Genomic DNA, 21924 nt, shown 5'->3' with positions numbered 1-21924 from the left:
CATTGCTTCAGTACCAACAACGGCATACAGGAAATAATACCCAAGCGGTACACTTGGGAAATAATATCAAGGAAGTGAACCGAGTTGCTGCTAATGTAACCCCGTTCTTCTCTCACCACCAGGCCGGTGCCCTGGACCAAAGCATTTCAGGATCTTTACCTCAAACTAGAACTAGTCTCTTTCCCTCCTTTTAGCCACTGTCTTCTTAATCTCTACTTACACAGCTGTTTCTAAAGTACCATTCTTACCAGCTCCCAACATCCTTTCAATAGCTTTTTATTGACTACAATAAGCTTCCTGAACCAGAGCCATTAAGGAAACCCACTGTAGTCTCTACCTAGTGCTTCTGGACCTATTACTGCTTGCTGCTGGACACAGACTGGGTAGGCCACGTATGGTAAGTGTGATTTAGAACTTTATTTATGACCCTTCTAGATTTATTCACCCAGAAATCAAATTAACCATGATTCCTTATTTCTGGCCACCTATTATCAGCCCACAAATGAAGTACATTTTCCATGTTTACTTCAGAATTTATACATACAGTTCAGTTTATACTAAAGACTCAAAGGATACTTTTAATAGGGAAATGGAAGGGGGAAGTGAAAGGTCATGACACACTTTCCTTCAAATAAGGCAGTCAACATTTGAAAAGTTTACTGAAAACTTTTATTGTAATCAAAAAGTGACATAACAGGGTTGTAATGAATTCAGCAAATCATTCTGCTGATATTTTAGAACTGATATCAGCTTTTGCCAGGCAATTAAAAAAATTCAAATGTGAAAATTTCACAGTACAGTAAACTCCACCCCAACTAATTAATGGTGGTTAAAAATAATAGGCCCTAGCAAAACCTCTCATGTTACATGGTCACAACTCACAATTCTGTACAAAAGTTCGTGTTATAAAGCTCTGATGTAAAAATCAAATAATCAAGCAGCAATATTTTAAGTGCAGCACAGGGTCTTCCGTATCATTATTTACAAGGCTTGAATCTCTTTACATTATAACAAAATTTAATACAGATGACTTAGGAATTAAGTCAATTTTTAAAAATCTGCCCTTCTACACAGTGACAGATTTCACTTTTTGGTCATCCTTCTCCTTCTCCTTTTCTTTATCTTTGCTCTTCTTTGACTTCTTTTTCTTATGTTTGTGTTTTTGGCTTTTTTCCAATTCTGCTTCAGTGCCTGCATGCTTCTTATGCTTCTTATGTTTTTTATGTTTCTTGTGCTTTTTCTTCTCCTTCTTTTTCTTCTTCTTCTTGCTGTCCTGACTTTCTGCAGAACTGGCACTGCTGCTGTGGCTCCGGGTCTGGCTTCCAGAAGGGCTGTGACTTCTGCTCGGACTGACACTCGGGCTGCTCTGACTCTGGCTCCTGGGGACGCCTGCCTGGCTGGCTGCTGCCGTGTCCAGGCTCTCCTTTGCTTTCTCTACTACTTTATCTTTCAGTTCCTTAGAAACCTTTCCTGCAGTTTCTTCCTCTTTTATAGACACATTGCTTTCACTGTCACTTTCATTATAGTCTGGTTCAAAAGCAGCTTCATCAGTTTCTCTAGTTAAGTCAGAGGACAGTCGAGAGGAGTGACTTAACTGGGGCTTAGGTTTGATGGTGTTCTTATCAATTTGCCCAGTAACTTGCTCTTTCTCAATCTGTGGGTCAGGTGGGTTAAGTATATAAAGTGATTTATTGCCACTTGACTCTTTATTGTTCTTTGCCTCTAACATATGTTTCTCACGATCTTTACAAGGATTTTTATCTACAGATTTTGTCTCTTCACTTAAGCGTTTAGTATCATAAGTGGCTTTATGGTCATGAGGTTTTTTGTCTCTCGTGGGACTGGAATTACTTTTTTTGGACTCTCCTGTTCCTTTTTTAGGCAAATCTCTCTCCTCCCTTGGCTTAGCTTTTTGTCCAGATGCAGAGTCTTTACTCCGAGAAGGAGAGTCTTTTCTTCTTGTTAATTCATTCCTTTCATCTCTACGTTTGGAACTTGAATACTCTCTGTTGTCATAATCTGTTTTTTTGTCTCTGTTGGGAGTGAAGTCTTTATTTGAGGAACCTCGAATGGAATCATGCTTATCTTCTTTTCCAGAAGTTCTAGTCTCTTTGGAAGACTGAGACAGACTTTTAAAATTTCCTTGCTCATTCAGACGGTCCAGGTTACCATCTTTCTCTGGCTGAGCGCTGTTGTTCTTCCTCTTTTCTGGGTTTTCCTTTTCCAATACTGAGTGCTCTCGATCTTTGGTTTTCCCTTTTTCACTAGATGCAGAGTTTTTTGAACTTTTGACCTCATGCTGTGCAATTTCATGGCTCACCTCCTTGGTGAGTTTCTGAATTTTCTCTGATGACTCACTTTCTTTTTCAGCATACTTGACTGCGTTTGGTGGTTTAGTGCTAACATTTTTTATAACACTGGCAGGTTTTCCCACACTCGATACAGGCTGTGAGGTGGATTTAACATCTTCTTCTTCAGATTCAAAGTCATCTTTATCCCATTTGGATTGGGGAACCTGGATCATAATAATAACATCTTCAGCAGGAGCTGTGTTATCATTATTATATTCTTCCATTGTTTTAATGACAGTTCGCTTTGTATCTGTTTTTTCTTCAGATTTCCGCACAGGACTGCCTCCAGTTGAACTGGTACTAAAAAGAATTAAAATATTTTTTATTCAATGAAGAACTCATAACTGTTGAACACTGATGAGTATAAAAAGACTTAACTTAAATATGATAAATGCCCTTTCAAGTTTCAAAAGCCCACTTACTCTGCTCTAAGATACGTGTGTATGATTACATAAAAATAAGTGTGGCTCACTGCCAAAATCTACTTAACATGTTATCTTTTAACAATTGTTATCTTCATAGACAAGAGTAACCAGCTAACCCCCAACATCAATACATTCTTAAGGAACATATTCTCCCTATTCTCACTCCCGCCATTATCAGATACCTGGTATAATCCACAATGCAACCCCCCCCATCCCTGCCCCCCAATTATCAGATACCTGGTATAATCCACAAGTGTTGAGCTGGATCCTTCAGTTCCAGTCACTTTTCGCCTGACCTTTCCTTTGATTTTTTCTTGTTTCACTTTGCCGGATGTTGATTCCAATTTTTCAGAGGGTTCTTTTGTGTTAGATACATTTTCTGTACTTCCAATTTTTTTACCAGTTTCTCTGTTAAGTTTGATTTTTTTGGCTGGAGCAGCTGATGATGAAGTTTTGTCTTTTTCAGGTGTCCTATCCATCTTTTCAATATCAAGCTCCATTTTGCGCTTGGGTGATGGTTTCACTATTTCAGTCACTTCTAATTTAGAGACTTTCATTGAAGATGACTCAAAATCTTTATCTACACTTTTTTCTTCAGTTTTTCTCTTCCTTTTTTCTCCTTTGCTATCAAGTGGCTTACTTTTCTCATTAGGCTTCCTGGTCTTTTCTTCTTTACTAGTTATCTTCTCTGACTTGATGTCTTTGGAGTAGTCCTTCTTCACTTTTTCTTCTTTGACTGGTTTTGTCTCCTGGTGTTCCTTTACTGACTTTGAGTGAGCTTTTCTGGGGGTACCGACTGTCTTTTCATCTTTTTGAGAGGAAGATGATGATTTCACATTGTCAGTCTTCGGGGTCTCCTCTTTGGCTTTTTTAAGTGGAGGTTCAGATCGAGGAGATTTTTCACGCTCTCCATCTAGTTTTTCTTGGGGCCCTTTAGCAGGTTTTACAACAGTTTCTTTTTTGGATACAGTAGACCCATCATTTTTCCGTTTGGTCTTGTCACCTTTTGCTTTAGGTTTATCCTTTTCTCTCTTGTCTTTTTCAGACACTGATTTAAAAGTAATAGATTCAGCATCCATTGGTTCGTCTCTAACAGGTGTAGCATCATCTCTACTTGGGAGAACAAACAATGAGTCTGTTTTATTTTCTTCACCACCTGTAGGCTCTCTCGATTTCCTAGAAGTGTCTAGTAACTCTGGGTTTAGAAAGCCTTCGCTTTCTTCCCCCTTTCTTCTTTTTCTATGTTTCTTATGTTTATTTCCTTTACCATCTCCTGGAGCATTTTCACCTTCCTTGTCTTTTGACTTTGTATTATCCTTCTGATTGTGACTGTCTCTTGATGAAAGCTTTTCTGGATAGTTGCCACCTACATTTCGACTTCTATGACTCTGTCCACCAGAGTAATCCTCTCTGCGGCCTCTTGTGAAGGGAGAATTCCTAAGGTTAAGCGGTAAAAACCTCTCTGGAGAAAAGTTCTCTCTATTTGCTGATGGTCTAGGCTGTGCTCCAGTAGCATAGCCTTTGTAGTATTTCTCGTACCACTCTCGGTACTTTCTCTCCCACTCCCGATAACGCTCTTTCTCAAACGGGTCTCTGAAGTCCACACTCCTCCCGTAGTAAGCTTTCATGTCGTAAGGTGGTGGGACTTCTCTGAACCTGTTAAAATATTCACGCTCTGTTTCTCCTTGAGGTACATTACGTTTATTAGGAGACTGTCCCCTAAATGCTTGAGGAGATCTTGATCGTGAATGATACCGTCTATAGGGAGGTGACCTTGACCTAGATCGATGATACCCGTGTGATCTAGACCGTGAACGGTAATTTCGACTCTTTCCTCTGCCTCTTCTGGGGTATGGAGGCGATCGTGAATAAGAACGAGAATGTGAGCGGCTAAATGATCGCGAATAAGAACGTGATCGCGTTGAACCAGATCTTGATTTAGAATAAGTATACGAACTTCTTGAATAGGATGAACCACTATAGGGAGACTTGGACCTAAAACAAAAACAAAAAACAAAACAATAATTGATAGTTGAGAAATATATGCTAAGTAAAATACAGATGCTTGCATTCAAGTATGTTCTCCTCATGGTTCCATATTTCTTTATATCAAGTTTCATCTTAGATGATTAAAGAGGCACAGTGACCTCTACTGGAATGGAATAAAGTACACAAAGATCAGAGCAATCACTTGTTGCAAAACAAAAGTGAAGTCTTAATAATTAGAGTGAAGTGCATTAATGTACCGTGAATTATATGAGCTAATCAACACTAAAGAAAATGCCAATTAAATTTAAATTTTACTTCCTATCTGATTATTTTAAGTAGCAGTGATTTTTTTCTTTTTGTCCTTTATTGGCCAACAGTCTAGCTTTAAAAGGAACCATATTTCGAGCATAAGCTTAAAAAAGAAGTCTTCTAAACAAGCTTCTAGGGAATTTTTATAATTCAGTTTTTCTATCAATAAAGCAATTTGTAGTCTAGTGTTATTTCATAATTACACAGGTTAATGTTCCAGCAGAAAGCTGTAGCCTTAAGTAAGAGGGTCCTCAGAAATGTATTCTTTGGCTACTCCCCTATTTCTTTCCTTCTATAAACATTTCCCAATTTTTTCATACTATAAATAACTTCAAGGGACAAGGGTAATTTAATCCCCATAACTGCTAGTTCTACACAATAGAATTTACAGTGAGATACTATTTCAATAAACAGATACTGGGAAATAAGCTACATTTCCATTTCTATAAACCTAGACCGAATCAGAAAAATTCCATAACTGTCATGTTATTTATATCCATAGCTAATCCCTGGATATTCAAAGTCCCATTTGCAATTCTGTTGTGAAGGCTTGCAAAACACTAACCTGGAAAATGAGCGCCTACGCTCCTTTTGAATCTTTTTGTATTCCATCAATTCCTTAGCAAAATCATTTGTAAACTCATCTAGCTTGGACTTTTTCTTTTCCCTAGTAAAATAAAGTTAAAGAGTGAAAGTTAACAAAAACCATTTAAGAAAACTAACAAGACAAATGTAATTAGATTATGAATGAAATGAATGAAATTGCCATTAGTTTTCCACTTTAAAACTATAAATAACTAGGAATCCCTGAGGAAGTTGCTTGTATGACTTGGTTTAATTTTTAGGTGATTTTTCTTACACTAACTGGAAACACTGGAAAATGCTTCCAAAGATACCTATTTAATGTTACATCAGAAAATGAAAGTGTAGAGTAATTTCAAATTAGAACACTTACTCTTCTTTTAGTCGTCGTTGCTCTCTATAGAATTCTTCCCTGGACAAAGGTGGTGCTTGTGTTGTTGGGATGGTATTAGAATGAGCAGTCTGTACTCCAGATGACACCCAAGGTGCTGATAAATTGGCTGGAGCTGGAGGAAATCCTGGAGGGGGAACACTATACCCAGCAGGTGGCGGCTGGCCAGGAGGAAACTGAGGAGAAAACTGCGGAGGAGGAACACCTGGAGCGAGAGGAAGTGTGTGGGGAGGAGGAGGATACAAGGGAGGGGGTGGGACAGGTACAAAAACTGGGGTTGCTGGTAGTGACGGGCCTTGAGTTCTCTGTGATCTTTCGCTGTGATGTCGTCCGCGGTTTATACTTCTGGAAAAATAATTCCAAGATATTAAAGCACCTGAGACAAGTAAGCTTATCTTTTCTACCCCAAAACTACTTAAATAAGCATCAGGATACTGATATAAATTGTATGTAAAGGTAACATCATTCATATGTTAAAAACAACTTTTCAGGCCAGTTAGGGACTAAGAGGATGTCAGTTTACAAGGCCTTCTTTATATGGAGACACTATATTTAAAAGTTCTCTTGTGAAGTTCCAATTATCACTTCACAACCATCTCGTTACTTCCTAATCCATCATTAAAAGGAGCTGATAGGTTAAAGTCTCTGTGATCTGGTTCTCCCCAAAATGCCTTCCAAGATCAAGTTTAAATGAAGAAAAACCACTTCCTATAATCTTTTTGAGTAAATGTGTAAAGACCCTTCAAACTAGAACAAATATTAGTTTAACATGTGTAATCAGTAACTGAAAATCTGTTTTTTTTCTGACAGTTAAAAAAAGTCAAATTCTGCCTCATCAAAGGAATAGTGGCTTAAAAAAAAAAGTGGGCTTATTTCTGTTAAGTTTTTTAAAAGAATCTTTAAATTACAGGTAACAGGTATACAACAGCAGCAGTAGGGGTTTAGATTTTAAGCCTCTTTTCAGAGAGTCTGATTTAGTAAATACGCTATTAAATATGTGATTTAGCAACAAAACAGCAGTTATCTTTCATAAGCTTAGCAATTTTCTCTGGTGCACTAGAAGATGACCTTGAGAATGACGCAGAGAGTAAAACGTATGCGGGTTACTTCTGAGACTGACACTGCGTGTGTGTCTCCAGAGCAAGGGTCCCTAACAATCTCCTGTCTCTTCTTTTGGAAGAAAAGATGGCACAAGACTGGGACAACTGAGTCTAGGGGAGAAAAATGTGCAATTCTTCACACTTAGGAGTTGAGCTGGTTAACATTCACTTTAAGTTAATGACACCTTACACACTGCAGAGGCTTTACTGACTTCCCTCTACACTCAACAGAGATAAGCCAATGTTCTGCAATGTGCTGACAAGGAGAAAGCAACCCTTAAGGAGGAGTAGCAAAGATGTGGCCTTAAAAAACCAACAGTTAAAATACTAAATGTAACCTATTCTTTCATAGGCCTCTCAAGCACAACTCGATTTAAGTGAGGTATCTGTAAACCAAATGAACTCACTCCCCTTGCCACTGCTACGCTTCAAGTTTTGTTATATTTTTCAGTCTGTCATCAGAGTACTGTTATTCAAGGTTTTTAGCAAGCCTACCTGTAGCAACTCCTCTCTCCTCTTCTAATTTGCTGTGGTGGAGAAACCAAGTATCCAAGTTTGTTGGAACTGTGTGGAAAGATAAAATAGGCTTGAGTATAATTAATACATGATCTTTTTGTGCACAGACTTTAAGATACCTATTTTTTAACTATTCTGGAAACTTTTCCTTACTCCCTGACCCTGATTCTTGCTTGTTCCAGACAGACAGATATGAGCAAGCATTACATGTACTTGAATATTTTTTCTGATTAACATATTATAAACAAAGAAGCCTCAATATAAACTTCATGTAGTATATTTTAATTAGCATTCTATAAGTTACCCTGTGAACTTTCTGTGTTTTTTTTTTAAAGATCCCATGTACTTAAAAAAATCTCATGTATTTATTTCCTGGCTGTGCTGGCTTCTGCCCGGGCTCTCCTCCACTTGTGGTGAGCAGGGCTACTCTTGTTGCAGTGTGCAGGCTTCTCACTGGACTGGCTTCTCTTGTTGCACAGCATGGACTCCAGGGCCCCCTCGCTCCAGCAGTTGCAGACCCTGGGCTCCACAGTTGCAGTTCCTGGGCTCTAGAGAGCACAGGCTCAACAGCTGGGGTGTATGGGCTTGGTTGGTCCTAGGCATGTGGGATGTCCCCAGACCAGGCATCAAAACCCTGTGTTGGCAGGTGGGTTCTTCACCAATGAGCCACCAGGGAAGCCTTGAACTTAATTGTTACAGAAAAGGAAAAGAGTCCTTTTATCTGCTGGCAACTACGTGGAGGTGTCTGACATGTGAGGTAAGTAGCACATTTCCAATTCTACAGATGACGTAATGGAGGCTGAGAGGTACAATCACATACCCACTGTCATACAGCTAGTAAGTGCAGGAGCTGGGATTCAAACCCAGATCTGTCTTCAAATCCCGTATTCTTTCTACTGATATCTTCGTATGTGTATGTGTTAGTCACTTAGTCATGGCTGACCCTGTGACTTCATGGACTGTAGCCCACCAGGGTCTTCTATGTAATTTCTTCAGGCAAGAATATTGGAGTGGGTAGCCATTCCCTTCTCCAGGGGAATTGTCCCAATTCAGGGATTGAACCTGGGTCTCCCACACTGCAGGCAGATTCTTCACCATCTGAGCCAGCAGGGAAGCCTTTTCTACTGATATATTCTTAACATACTTTTTCTATAATGAGTCTGGTTTATCTTTCAAACAAAAAGATCAAAGTTTTGGAATATAAGCCAGTTTATATAAATTTATGACCTATATAAACAGAAATATTATATAAAACAATAAATAAATCTGATTTTTAATGCCATAAAAAATTATACCCTATAGAATTTTTTGCTTTTTCTTCTGAGAAGAGGAAGGACTTATTACAGGAACCGTTCACAAAGCATGTCTCTCAAACCTTATAGATTTTAATATGCAATAGAATTTAATTAACTGAGCTACTCAAAATGAGAAATTTTGTGATTGACAGGCTTTAAATTTATATGAGTTTATATTTATTTTAGAAAACACATTCTTTTAGAAAACAGTTCTTCACATAGTCTTGTTTGTTACATTTTACATAAAAACTGTAAACTATGGCATATAAAAGAGTTTATAATAAAAAACACTCATTAAAAAAAAGACACTCAGCAACATACTACTTAGACTATAATTTCTATCCTCTGGTTTGAAAGCAATCATCTGAAGATTATGTGAAACATATACTTACTGTTCCCAACCTGGTCGACCACCACCTGGACGAGCAGCATTTATTCTTACTGGACCTTGGACAGAAAAATAAGAACAACAACTAAATATAAAATTACATGTTAAATAAAGCTAGAATTATTTTTTAAGGGAAAAAGTTCAAACCAAAGTGATTTTATACTCACCAGTTGTGGGGATCAACTGTCCATGCAATAATGACTGTCCGAGCAAAGAGGGGGTTCCAAGTACAGGCACCTGGTAACCCTTTAGGAAAAAACACAAACAGTTAAAAAACAAAACAAAAAGCTCTACTGTAATAATATAAAAAGGTCTCCAAATTTAAAAGCCAATGAAACTTACCTTCTCTTCCATAAGAGCAGTAATTGCAATTGAAGAAGCTCCCTTTGAATGTTCTGATGCAAGTGCTGCAGCTGGCAGTATTTTATTATCAGAATCCCTGGAAAATAAAATAGTTTACAACAACATTAAAAGGTCATTAGAAATGGAGATTAAAGGTACAAACTTCTGGTTATATGAGATAAGTGAGTGCCCAGGATGTAACGTACAACATGATGACTGTAGGTGACACAGCGGTATGGTACACTGGAAAGCTACTAAAAGAGATGAGATCCTAACAGTTCTCATCACAAGGAGATGAGAACTCTTTTTTTCCCCTTCTTACTGTATTTAGGTGAGAAGATGGGTGTTAGCTGATCCTACTGCAGTAATTATTTCACAATAAATGTAAGTCAAATCAGCATGCTGTATGCCTTAAACTTCAATGAGAACATTTTCCATATTTTTGAAGAAAAATTCCATTATTACAAAGACTGAGTCATATTTAAGAGCCCTCAAACACTTGCAGAGTTTGAAAATAACAGATCTGCAGAAAATGTCTGCAGTACACAAATATTCTTACTTCAGGAATGCATTATCTGTAATGATAAGATTATAAGGTTTCCCTTTGCATATAACTAATAAAAATTATTAAAAGAAAAAAAATTAAAAAATTATATCCTGTTGTTCCTAACACTGTTCTCCACCACACTTGCATTAAGATGAGTTAAATCAATGATGATGAAAACTTCTGGGGAAAATGAGCCAAACTGGACTTTTGAAGAGTTCTTCATATGTAAGTGAAATGTATGATGAAGGAAATCTCCTTAAAAAGTACAGTCTATGAAATGATAGAAATTGGTGCAGTTTTAAGACTACTAAAGCTTAAAAACAAAAAAAGTTGCAAAACCAAAATGAGAAAAAAAGGATTTTTTTCTGGAATTCTACTTCCAGCTCTAGTAAATCAAAAAGGTACTCTAAGGTAAGTCAATGAATTAGTAGACCATTCCCACTATTAATCAAATAAAAGGCTGAACTAGATCAGTGGGATTTTATTCTTTTTCATTATGATTTGTCACGTGATACCGAATACAGTAGGACCTTGTTGTTCATCCATCCTATATACACAGTAGTTTGCAGGGATCTCTTAAGTATACTTGTAAAGGTCCTACTCCTAAAAATTTTGCTTCTGGGAACATGCCCCTGGCATCTTAGTTTTTAAAAGCGGGTTCATTTTTTTAAGACTTGGACTTATACAGCCACTGGACTATATAGTCATAGGTCCCTTTCATTTCAGAAGCAGTAGGATTTAAGTGAGGTTTTACTACTCTCCTATATAATTACGCTCCAAAAAAATTATTTCTGATCTTTCTACCAGTGTTTCATCCCCTCTCCTCTGTTCTTAGTTCTACTCAAATCTACTGTTTTTTAATACCATCATTATGACCATAAGTGAACTCTCCCTCCTGTGAACTGCAAAAGCTGTTATGGGATACTGTTCAACATTTAAGAGGGGCTGCTGGCAATCCGTATAGTTTTTGACTTTGGGATATTTAATCATTTACAAATGAATCTCCCTTCATTTGTCTATTCCTCCAGTAAGACTAAGTCATTTCTTTTTTTTTGTTTCATTTGGCCATGCTGTGTGGCTTGCAGGATCTCAGATCCCCAAAAGGGATTGAACCCCGGCTCCAGCAATGCAAGAGCCAAGTCCTAATCACTGGACTGCCAGGGAATTCCAAAAGACTAAGTCATTTCTTACAAGTCACCCACCTCACTGAGTACAGTAGGATGCTACAGACTGCCGGTCACTAAAACAACAATTTAAGCAATATACAATAAAAAAATGTCACTGGTCTCAGCTGTTTCCTAACAGTGAGAGATACACAGACTTACCGAAAAGGTCCATCTGATTTTTCTGAGTGGACTGATATGGAGACTGTTGCAGTTATATCAGGTACGGGGGCTGAGGCAGAAGATGGGTTTCCAGGGACAGGAGGGGCCAAAGAAGACTGATTAGAGGTTAATGAAGACATAGATGGAGCCGGGTGAGTTGATGAAGATGTCACTGGAATCATCAGAGGATCTTGTTGTCTTGATATTGGAGATCTCATCAGAGGTTGTAGGTTCCGCTGAATGAGTGGTCTTGGAGGTGGTATTGGGGGAGGGGGTGGGGGTAACTGTTTTCTTAGTCTTTTCGTATAACCAGTTTCATTTTTGAAGTTATTAACAGCCTATAAACACCAAACATAAAAATGCAGAAAAAATATAATATTTACTCAAGTACAGTTAAAAATTAAAAGATTTTTAAAAATTTTTCATAAAAGGGGATATAAATATAGGTACCTGTCGTAAGAACTTATTGGCAATTAAAGCATCAGGAGAGACGTCATTCTGATGACATGTTGGACATGTATGTTCATCTGATTCCAAGAGCGCTGTCCTTATACCTATGTATAAGATTTTAAATATTAACAAAAGCACAGTTAGGAACCCAGTCTTTGGCAATGAATTGAGAAGATGGTTTATACGTGTTCAGTTACACTACTATTTCCCAAGCACACATTACTGATCACTTTTATTCTTAGATTAAGAAATTTAAAAGTAAAATTTCTCTCCTGGTATCACTCCTCTGCTCTAATCTCTACCTTAAACACAGAAGTAACGGATATAAGCTAAACAAGCATTTAAATTGAGAGAAAGGACACTCTTTCTCAAATACCATTCTCTTTGGTTAGCTAACATCTAGAGTATTATAGGAAAAAATAGAAATATAGCCTAGAAATAGACATTATGTTGTAAATACAGGGCTTTAAAAAAAGCAATCACTTGGGAATACCCCAGTGGTCCAGTGGTTAGGACTCCACACTGCTAAGGGCCAGGGTTAAATACCTAGTCAGGGAGTTTAGATCTTATAAGCTATGTGGCATAAACAAAATTTAAAAAGGCATCACTAAGAAAGGGCATTATATATAGCAGAAGCATTATTTGGGCAAGGAAATCAGAAACATCTATAGCACAGCAGGTAAGAAGGAATACCAAATTACAGATGCACTGATTATGCTTCAGTGTAGTAAAAAAATCCAGTTATATAAGTGGCTTGTAAAATTTAAGACACACTCTGAAAACAAGCCTTAAGTAACCTCTTCTTGACTTTGTCTTCACTGAACAGGCTCCGTAACAAAGATTTGTATTCCAAAACTCTCTTTTCTTGTTTTTCTTCTGGCTGCGCCACATGGCATACAGGATCTTAGTGGATCTTAGTTCCCTGGCCAGGGACTGAACACCCCCCGCTCCAGCAGAAACACATAGAGTCTTAACCACTGGACCACAAAGGAAGTTCCCCCAAAACAAACTTTAGAAATGAAAAGGACCAAAGCAGGACTGAGCAATGAAATTTTTAGATGACAACATTTTCATCTGGGTAAGAAGGGAAAAACTTAAGGTAAGTGGCAGAAGAGAATCAAGTGCTAATATAATATAAATGACTAGGAAAAAGAGTGTCACAAGCAACCCCCACCCAAGTGTTTGGGTAATATGTTTACAGACCGTAGTTCTCAATCACCCTTAGGAATTTTACAGTAAGCTATTTTCCACATTCCTAGAAAGGGATTTATTTTCAAAAAATACTTTGGAAATATCTAAGGCCCCAAAAGCTTTTAAATTTCTCTATACCATTTAAAACATATTTGAAACAAAAATCCTACATTTTACAAAACCTCAGTAGACACCTTGATGAAGGAAAAGAAAGTGGTCAATTCTAAAGGACAGACTTTTTTTTTAAAAAGGAGCAACAAAAAGTTATTAAATGTTCACTGATGTATCAATAATTCATATTTTGTTATTAAAATATATATTGTTGCTAAGAGCCTTTCCAAGGAAACACACACACTCTAAAATACATATCTTCAAAGTTTCAACATTTCTTACATTCATCACAGTAACTGTTTCCACAGCAGGGGATGACAACGGCGTCAGTCATAATATCTTTGCAGATGAGACACAACAACTCATCTGGGATAGGATCATCTTCTTCTGAAGATGACGACGGCTCCTCTGGTAAAAAAGGTGGTTTTTCTTTCTTCCCAATTGCATATGCTTCTCTGTAAAAGAAGGTCTTAGTGTTTTTAACACTGTTATGGGAAAGTATTTCCAAGATATTTATATATTCTACTATACAATAGTGGGAACTTATAACCTAGCATGATGCCAAATTAGTTTATACAAGTGTAGTACTTTCCAAAATAAGGAAGCAGTTATGAACATCCTCCCCTAAACAAAAAGATATAAAACAAAATCCTAAGAGAGTATAACAAACAGAAAAAAAAAAGCTATAAAACTGGCTAAAAGGATCTTAGATTCTGTATTTCTAAGAACTGTGAGTCAGAGCGGGACAGTGACACAATCAAGTACCACAAAGCTATATTTAAATGGCAGAGACAGGATTTGAGCTTAAGTGATGACAACACCCTAATCACTGTTCTCTAGCCTACCATGTTTCCTGTAAAAAGTTTTTTTCCTCCTGAGTCTAACAGTCTCCAAACCTGTGAAAATACTAGTGTGAATGTCACAATACGGGAAACCAAAATTGGTACTGAGATTACACAATTAAGGTGGATAATTCAAAGGAAATATGTCACTAATCACATCAATAATTAATAAACAGAATTAGACTTCAAAACAGTGGTCTTATACTTAATATTATAAGAGATTAATCTATTTATAGACAGTTGGAGTAGGAAATGGCAACCCACTCCAACATTCCTGTCTAGAAAATTCCACGGACAGAGGAGTCTGGTGGGCTACAGTCGATGGGGTCGCAAAGAGTTGGACATGACTGAACACAAGAACTATTAATGACTTAATTAAGAAAAATGTGTAAAAAACTTAAAAGTAACCCCTCATTAGACACCTGGGGGTCCATTTTTTTGTAGAAATTTTGTGGAAATGTTGGATATTAAATATATTAAAAAAAACAAAAAAATAAGCCCTTCTCAGACTTATCACCGCCTCTTCCAATACCCCCATCTTCTCTGTAATCAGGCACATTTGTAAAACATAGGAATTCCTAGAGAAATCTTTTCTCTTTCATTCAGGAACAGTGTGTTCAACTCAATGCTAAAAATGAAAGAATCTCATCTGGACAGAGCAGGGTACCTTAGGTGTGTTATTTGTGTTGCAGTTGCTCCATAGACATCACCACGATTCCAGAAATAAGTATCAATTTGCTTATGCCCCATTGTTCCCAATTTGTGAAAGAGGAGTCTCCCACTGCCCAAAAGAGAGAAAAGAAAAAAAAAAAAAAAAAAGAGGAGAACAGAGGATAGAAAAAGAAACAGAAGAAGAGTCTGAGTTGCTTATCAGTGGTGTTAGTGGAGAGGGTGAAAGTTTCATTTAAAATATTTGGGTTCCCATTTTCCCCAGTATTTGCTGTGTGTTTGGCACAAATGCACTTTTGTATTCCAGTATTCAAATAGCAATGAAGTTAATTATTAGTTATGAGTTTACAGGTGATGTTAATTTTTCCAACAAATTTCTATTTAAATACTTTTACATTTACATCTTATTGTATTAAGATGAAGCGGTCTGCTCTTAAACTTTGTCTGTAAAAAGCCATCAATTTCAACCTAAAACTGTTTGGATGCATGTATGAAACATCTGAATTAGAAACAGCATACAACACACTGCTCTAAGATGAACCACAAAAACACACAATGGTAGACTGAAAAAATAGATGGGAGTGAAGTTGAGAAAGTGAGCAGGGTTGGGAGTTTAGAAAAGTATTAATTCAGATTATCTGTTAACTAAAACAATGTATTTACCTACTCAAAAACAATCTTTTTTTCAGCATCATTCTGTAAGCATAGCATTTTCGTTGTCCTTACCTGCTCATCACATTTTGATAATACAGCACAAAGCTGACAAAAACTGTTCTTAATAAACAGTCTGTCACTGGGAACATGGATATCTATTCTTTAAATTGATGTTTCTCAAGGCATGCCTTGAGCATCCTCTAACCTCGTATTCTCCTGGAGGACTTGTTAAAGATGCAGACTAAGAATAATAACCCCTCGGGGGCGGGGGAGAGGAGTGGGACAGGGCACCTAGACTGTTTAACACACTTTTGCAAGAGCTTCTTATGTACAATCAGGTCACAGAGCCATAGTCCAAAGGAACACTTAATATTGTGTTTTATATTGTGTGAGTTTGCAACTGTTGAGGGTAATCAAAAGGTAATCAAATGTATTAAAAAAAAGCAGATAAAATGGGAAGTTACCTAGCTGAACTACGCCACTAGGTTTACTGTCGATTCATTTCATTAAAAATTGGCTCCTAAAATAAAACCTGAAAACGTGTGAAAAATAAGCATTAAGGTATGGCTTACAGAGCTACTAACAGTTTATAACAGATAAACAATTCTGAACTGTTATATAACAGATCTGAACTAACAGTTTATTAAATAAACCATACTTTAGAATCTTAAGACTCACATAGTATACCCAAACTAGTCAAGATACTTGAGTATTTCCTTTAATCTTCACACTTAAATCTGCCTTGATAGCTTGTAGAACTTTTATTCTTAAGCCTCTTGTTTCTTAAAAAGTCTAAGACACTTATCTTGTTCATTTAAAATATGCAAATAGCATACAAGATTATGTAGGAGTATGTATGTGAATGAGGAAGAAAGCAGGGAATGACAGAAAAAAGAAAAATTAGAAGACCACAAGGAAAGTGGCACTCACTGGCAACAAAAACCCCAAATACATTTTTAATTTGCTTTAAATGGAGCAGACTGCAGCCTCTCATTCTTAACACAGAAATGCAACATATAGACTAAGACTTGGTATACAATGTTTATGAGGAATCCAAGTAGCCAAGTTACAAGCCCAAGATTAAATAAAACACTATAGCCTGGACTGACTGTAATCTCCACAGATCATACCTAATTTGAATACTTACGCATCTATAGTTGGTATGGCATATTTTCCAGTGTTGGTAAGCATTGCACCTTTCATGTTAGGATCTTTCACTTCCATCATAAAACTTCTGGGAATTCCAGTGCTCTTTTTAATCCTAGGACCAGATTCAAAGTTCTTATCCTACAGGTAGGGGAAAGGAGAGAGGAGGAAGAGAAAAAGCAGTTACCATTATTTAATATTAGCTAACACACAGTGTTTACTATCTGCTTGTATTATTTGTAGAGCTTTACATATATGATTTCATTTAATCCTCACAACAGCCATGTGAGGTAAGGACTATCACTATCTTCATGTCACAGAGAAGAAACAACAGGCTTGGAGAAATCAGGTAACTTGCTCCCTCAGTGGCGGTGTCAAGATTTGACACCAGCAGTTTGGATCCAAAAGCTGTGCTCATTTGCCACTGTAACACAGAAGCCAGTATTTACCAAGAAAAATAATATGGCTAAGGAAAAATTTTAGCTTGAACTTACCCCATTTGTTGGGCAATTCTTAATATAATGGCCAGGTTTACCACAACGGAAACAAGTATAAGACGGAGGTGGTGGACCCAGAGGTTTCTTCATGTAACTGAAAGGGGAAAAAAAATTTACATGTACACAAAGACTTAAAAAAACAAAAAAGCTTTTGACATGGGGGGCTGTTAAGTGCCACCCCAAAGTACGTATTGGAATAAAGTACTTATAAACTTACTTGATTGGGTCGTATTCATGGCCAGATTGCGACATCATTGCTTTAATTTTATCTTCTTCAGAAGCATTGGCTTCAGCCAGATTGGCAGTCTGTTTAACAGGTAATTATTTGACACACACATTAGAAACACATTTAAGACCACACAGCCAAAGACAACACCACTCATCCTGTAAAGAGCAATATCTAATCTTATATAAAAACAGTTTACAAGTATAACCTAGAAGAGGCATGGGGAGTTCCTTAGGTCATTACATGACGTTTGGGTGTCTACAGGGTTGAAGAAAGTCCTTCTGGGGGCACTCAAACCTTAGACCCTGTTTGTACCTTACATTAAGATTTACATACTACTCTTCTAAGTTAAAAACTGAGATTAAGTTAGAGAAACACTTGACGTTTTTAAATATTAAAATAATTCAAGTGTCACAGCATTAAGCATCAAGTGTCAAGCACATGACTTAGAGGTAGGGTTGGGGACAGGACACTGAACATATTATGCAGCAGATACTAGAAATCAGAAGACTCTAAGTAGTGGTGCGAAATTTCAAATTAAGTGCAAAGCACATGCACTGAGCATTCAAATTATAAATCCAACTCTCCAAAGATTTATGAACTTCATCTTCGAGGTATTACATACAGTAGTCTAGATAATAAGCAGGGTCTAAGGGAGTGAGTCCTAATAACTTGAATCTTCAAGCATCTAGCACTCATTATCAGCCATTCATTAGGTTTTAGCTTTACATTCATCCACAAAACAAGCAACCAGTTTTAACATTTTATTGTAATTTTATATACAAAGAATGCTTAACATTAACAGAGCTTAGAACAACAGCAACATTTACAAAAAACTGGATTACAGATGTTGAACAACTAATTTGTTTGAACCCAAACATTAACTTACAAATAGTTTAAAAAAAAAAAAAAAGTCACCCAAAGCTCCAAAACTCCCCAACTGCTTCCCACAAAGAAACAATGGAGAAATAGACCAGAACTCAAATATGGTCCTTACAGTACAGAAGACTTTAAACAGTGAACTATAAGTTGCTAAAGATGTTAACTCTATGCTAAACCACTTTGCATTAAAAAATTATTGAGGATGGTTTTAAAATTATCTTTAATGTATACTTTTCCCACAACAGGAGTTTAAAAAGCTGTATTTGTTACTAGGACATTTTGGGGATACATTCTAGGGGATAAGGACAAAACCTACAACAAAGCCAAGGACAAGATAGGGACAGCACTAATGGAAAACTCGTCTACTCATTCACTTTGGTTGCTAAATTTAACTTTATATTTCTGATAGCAGGGGAAAAAAGGATTTTTGGAAAACTTCCTTCTTGGCCCTCAAAACTGTACCTGTTCTCTATTATTTGCCTTTTTTCCCCCAAAGGCATAATTTGCAAACTAAGTCTATTGTTTTAAAAATTAATCCATCACTAGTGCTTTCCCAAACAAAAGGTACACACTGTTGAGCAGAAAACTGCAAGCAATCTTATCGCAAAACATGGCATATACAATGATTTCAGGAGGTAACAATTTGCCCCTCTGCCAAACATACACATTGGTATATTCCTGCAAACAACTTTATACATTTACACAATTCACGTAGTCTGTGTTCAAACAAATTAGGTTGTTTAAAACTTTTTCTAATGCAGACAGACTACAAGTCTATAGCATAGAGAAACAACTGTATCACATTTAAAATGTTAACTTTCAAGGGATCAATTCAAATATTCAAGAAATAACCACGCAATTGTCCATGTAAAGGAAAGCTTCTATTTTGGCTGCATAAAGTCCACATAATTTACAGCCAAAATCAGGGAATTCCTCCAGAAATCTGTTAGTTTCCACTGTATAATTAAACAAAATGTATGAGAAAAAAGCAAGTAAGTGTAGCTTCATTTGTTTCTTCTGTCTTGAAGATGAATACTCCAACATTATGGTGAAGCAAAATACTCCCCCTATCTTCTCAAAACGGCAGCTACTCTTTACAGGATAGTAATAATATGTACAAATGTTTCTGCAAAGTATTTCCTCCCCCAACCCCTCTTAAAACAACTGCTCCACATTAAAAAAAATTACGATGTTAGAAAAAGATTTATATTTTCAAGAATATATATATACCTTTGTAAGCTGGGCCAGAGAAATAGACGCAGAAGAGTCATCAATCTGTTCACAAAAAATTAAACACACATTCAAGTTCCACACTGAAAACATCTGAAAGTGATCATTTACTCCCTACTGCCACTTAATGTTCAAATATTGGGTATTTTTATTAGAAGTTTTCAAAAGAATGTTATCTTGTTTTAAGCTGAAATGTAGCTCACCCCACTTATCCTTCTTCACACATCTCACATACAGTAAATAAAGGCTAATGGTTGAAGGGGACTCTATTACAATGAGAAAACAGTAAAGAAAAGGATAGGAAAGCTGCTCAGTGTGGTGATTAAATACTAAGAGTCCCAGGTCTATCAGTGGTCTCTAAAACTAATGATGCTCAAGACAATGTACACTAGAAGAGAGAATAAGAAATCTTTCTAACTTTCCTATAATGCCAGTATACAACCTGTAAAAACAAGCAGCTCTTTAAAGTCTCAGATAATTGCTTTAATAAAACAGCTCCCAAATAATTGCTACTTTTCCCCTCTTTTGAGTATGTACTGCTCAGTCTGAATAAGTTGATTCTCCCATACAAAGTATCAATAGCTAATCTTGCCAAAGAAACCACAGCTTTAACAGGGCAAAAATTTTAAGCCAAATAAAGAGAAATAAAAGTCATCCCGGGGCAGGGCAAACAGAGCAGTTATAGAATGGACTTCAATATGCAGGGAAAATAGTTACTTTAATCAAAGGGAGCAAGTATTAAACATGGATATAAGAAGGCTTTAAAAAATGTATGTTCAAATGTATTTAAAAGTGCTTATTTGTTCCCCTGAAATATATTAATATCAGTTTTTAAAAAGTGTTTATGCATGAGTGTGTATATGTATATACACAATCTTCAGCATGTAATTCTAAAGACATGATTTCCCTACAAGTGTACCAAGATAAAAACATTATCAGCTTCCTATGTAGTAAGTGGGTTGCTTATTTAATATGTTACAAATTTCTCATGCATTACTGGTCAGAACTCTTCTTTAAAATGGAGAGAATGTAACAAGATGTCTGGATCAAAGAAAAAAAAAGTGAGTCTTCATCATGCATTTTTCAAGGATTCCAGAGAACTGAGAGTATTTGAAAAAAAAAAAAAAAAAAGCAGCATGACTTGGAGCCCCAAGTAGAAATGTAACCAGTTTCAATATGTAGTTCTTAGCTTAATGCCACCACAGCAGGAATGCAATAAACGGAAATAAAACTAATGCTGGCTAAATTTAAAATACATCCTATACACGTCTTAAGAGTTTTAAAAGCTAGTTTGATGGATATTATTGCTGGGATGTTTATCTAAATAAAAGGTTCTCAGCTCCACACTGAGGGACTGTAGAGTCCATAATGCACTAGCCCCATATACATTCCTAGCCATATAATCTATCAGTGGGTTGAAGTGTTCTTTCCTTAAAGAATGAATATCTCAAGAGGTAAATTTAGAAAAGAAAAATTGAAAGAACACAGCCTATTTTTATCCAGAAAAATTCTGACCTATTCAATCTATTTTGAAGAGTGTAACATTTTATATTAACCAAGAATTACCTGAATTTTAAGAAATAAGGACTGAACAAACTGCTGTCAACCATCATCTATACTGTTTCTAATCAAAGAAACAAATTAATAGCCTTTTAAAATAGCCTATTACTATATAGAATATGCATGCTGATCACTTCCTTAGAAAGCAGCAGTTATATTACACTTTTTTTACTGCTGAAACCAAAAAAACTAACTTTTTTTGTTGTTGTTCTTCTCACTCCTAAAACATAGCTGTCTTTTTGTTATTATGCCAGGCTTTCCTATTCTTCCTTTGGGCCAACTTGTTATTATGAGCATATATTTAGTTATGAGTGGTTTTAGATATTCGACAGCATCTAAATCACTTTTTTCCCACCAAATAATCTGTGGATTCTCTACCAATTGAGCTATCAGGGAAGCCCCTATAGCACTTTAATACCCTATAAAAATACAAGGAGGTAAAATTTACCACAAATTTAGAAAGGCATCCAATTGTTTTCTACATATAGCAAGATATTAAGAAATAAGTGTAAAATGCTGACAAGAAATGACTTAAAAATGAGTAGGAATTTATATGTATTAAACATCAATTAAAAAAACCCTACTTTAAAAAAGTAGTCTCTAGAAACACTGATTAACATGCACACTGTGGACTTGATTAAAATTAACCTACCTCTCTCACATCTAATTTGTGGCCTTGCTTCTGGGAGCAAGAATCTGAAATCTTTTATGTCAACTATACTTGCCTGAAATTAAAGGATCTTACAAAATGTAATTCTCATGTTAGCAGGAAGGACCCACCGCTTTGGAATAGCAACAGAGAAGGGTAACTACAAACAGCAAAGCTGTGGGGTACAGAACAGCCGTCCTTGATTAGCGTTGGCTCAAGTCACCAACAATGTGCGTACATTTACTTCGACTAATCAG

The 21924-nt window shown here is 36.5% G+C and overlaps 1 protein-coding gene across 2 annotated transcripts in view; it reads right to left on the bottom strand.

Moving 5' to 3' along the window:
- Positions 1-646: 646 nt before the first annotated feature.
- Positions 647-21924, bottom strand: part of RBBP6 (RB binding protein 6, ubiquitin ligase) — a 31838-nt gene continuing 10560 nt past the window's right edge. The window contains exons 4-18 of one of the 2 annotated variants that reach the window (XM_043914536.1): positions 19459-19503; positions 17338-17426; positions 17118-17214; positions 16625-16764; positions 13595-13767; positions 12011-12114; positions 11561-11898; positions 9689-9785; positions 9514-9592; positions 9351-9405; positions 7643-7711; positions 6030-6392; positions 5640-5741; positions 3014-4771; positions 647-2651 (exon numbers count right to left, since the gene is read on the bottom strand). In XM_043914536.1, the coding sequence (XP_043770471.1) occupies positions 1067-2651; positions 3014-4771; positions 5640-5741; positions 6030-6392; positions 7643-7711; positions 9351-9405; positions 9514-9592; positions 9689-9785; positions 11561-11898; positions 12011-12114; positions 13595-13767; positions 16625-16764; positions 17118-17214; positions 17338-17426; positions 19459-19503 (5094 nt within the window). In that variant the 3' untranslated portion in view covers positions 647-1066. The remainder of the gene's footprint in view (positions 2652-3013; positions 4772-5639; positions 5742-6029; positions 6393-7642; positions 7712-9350; positions 9406-9513; positions 9593-9688; positions 9786-11560; positions 11899-12010; positions 12115-13594; positions 13768-16624; positions 16765-17117; positions 17215-17337; positions 17427-19458; positions 19504-21924) is intronic. The other variant, XM_043914537.1, reaches the window with a different exon arrangement.

This window comes from Cervus elaphus, chromosome 10 (assembly GCF_910594005.1).
Source record: "Cervus elaphus chromosome 10, mCerEla1.1, whole genome shotgun sequence".
NCBI classification, from domain to species: Eukaryota; Metazoa; Chordata; class Mammalia; order Artiodactyla; family Cervidae; genus Cervus; species Cervus elaphus.
This window is presented reverse-complemented; position numbering and strand designations above follow the sequence as displayed.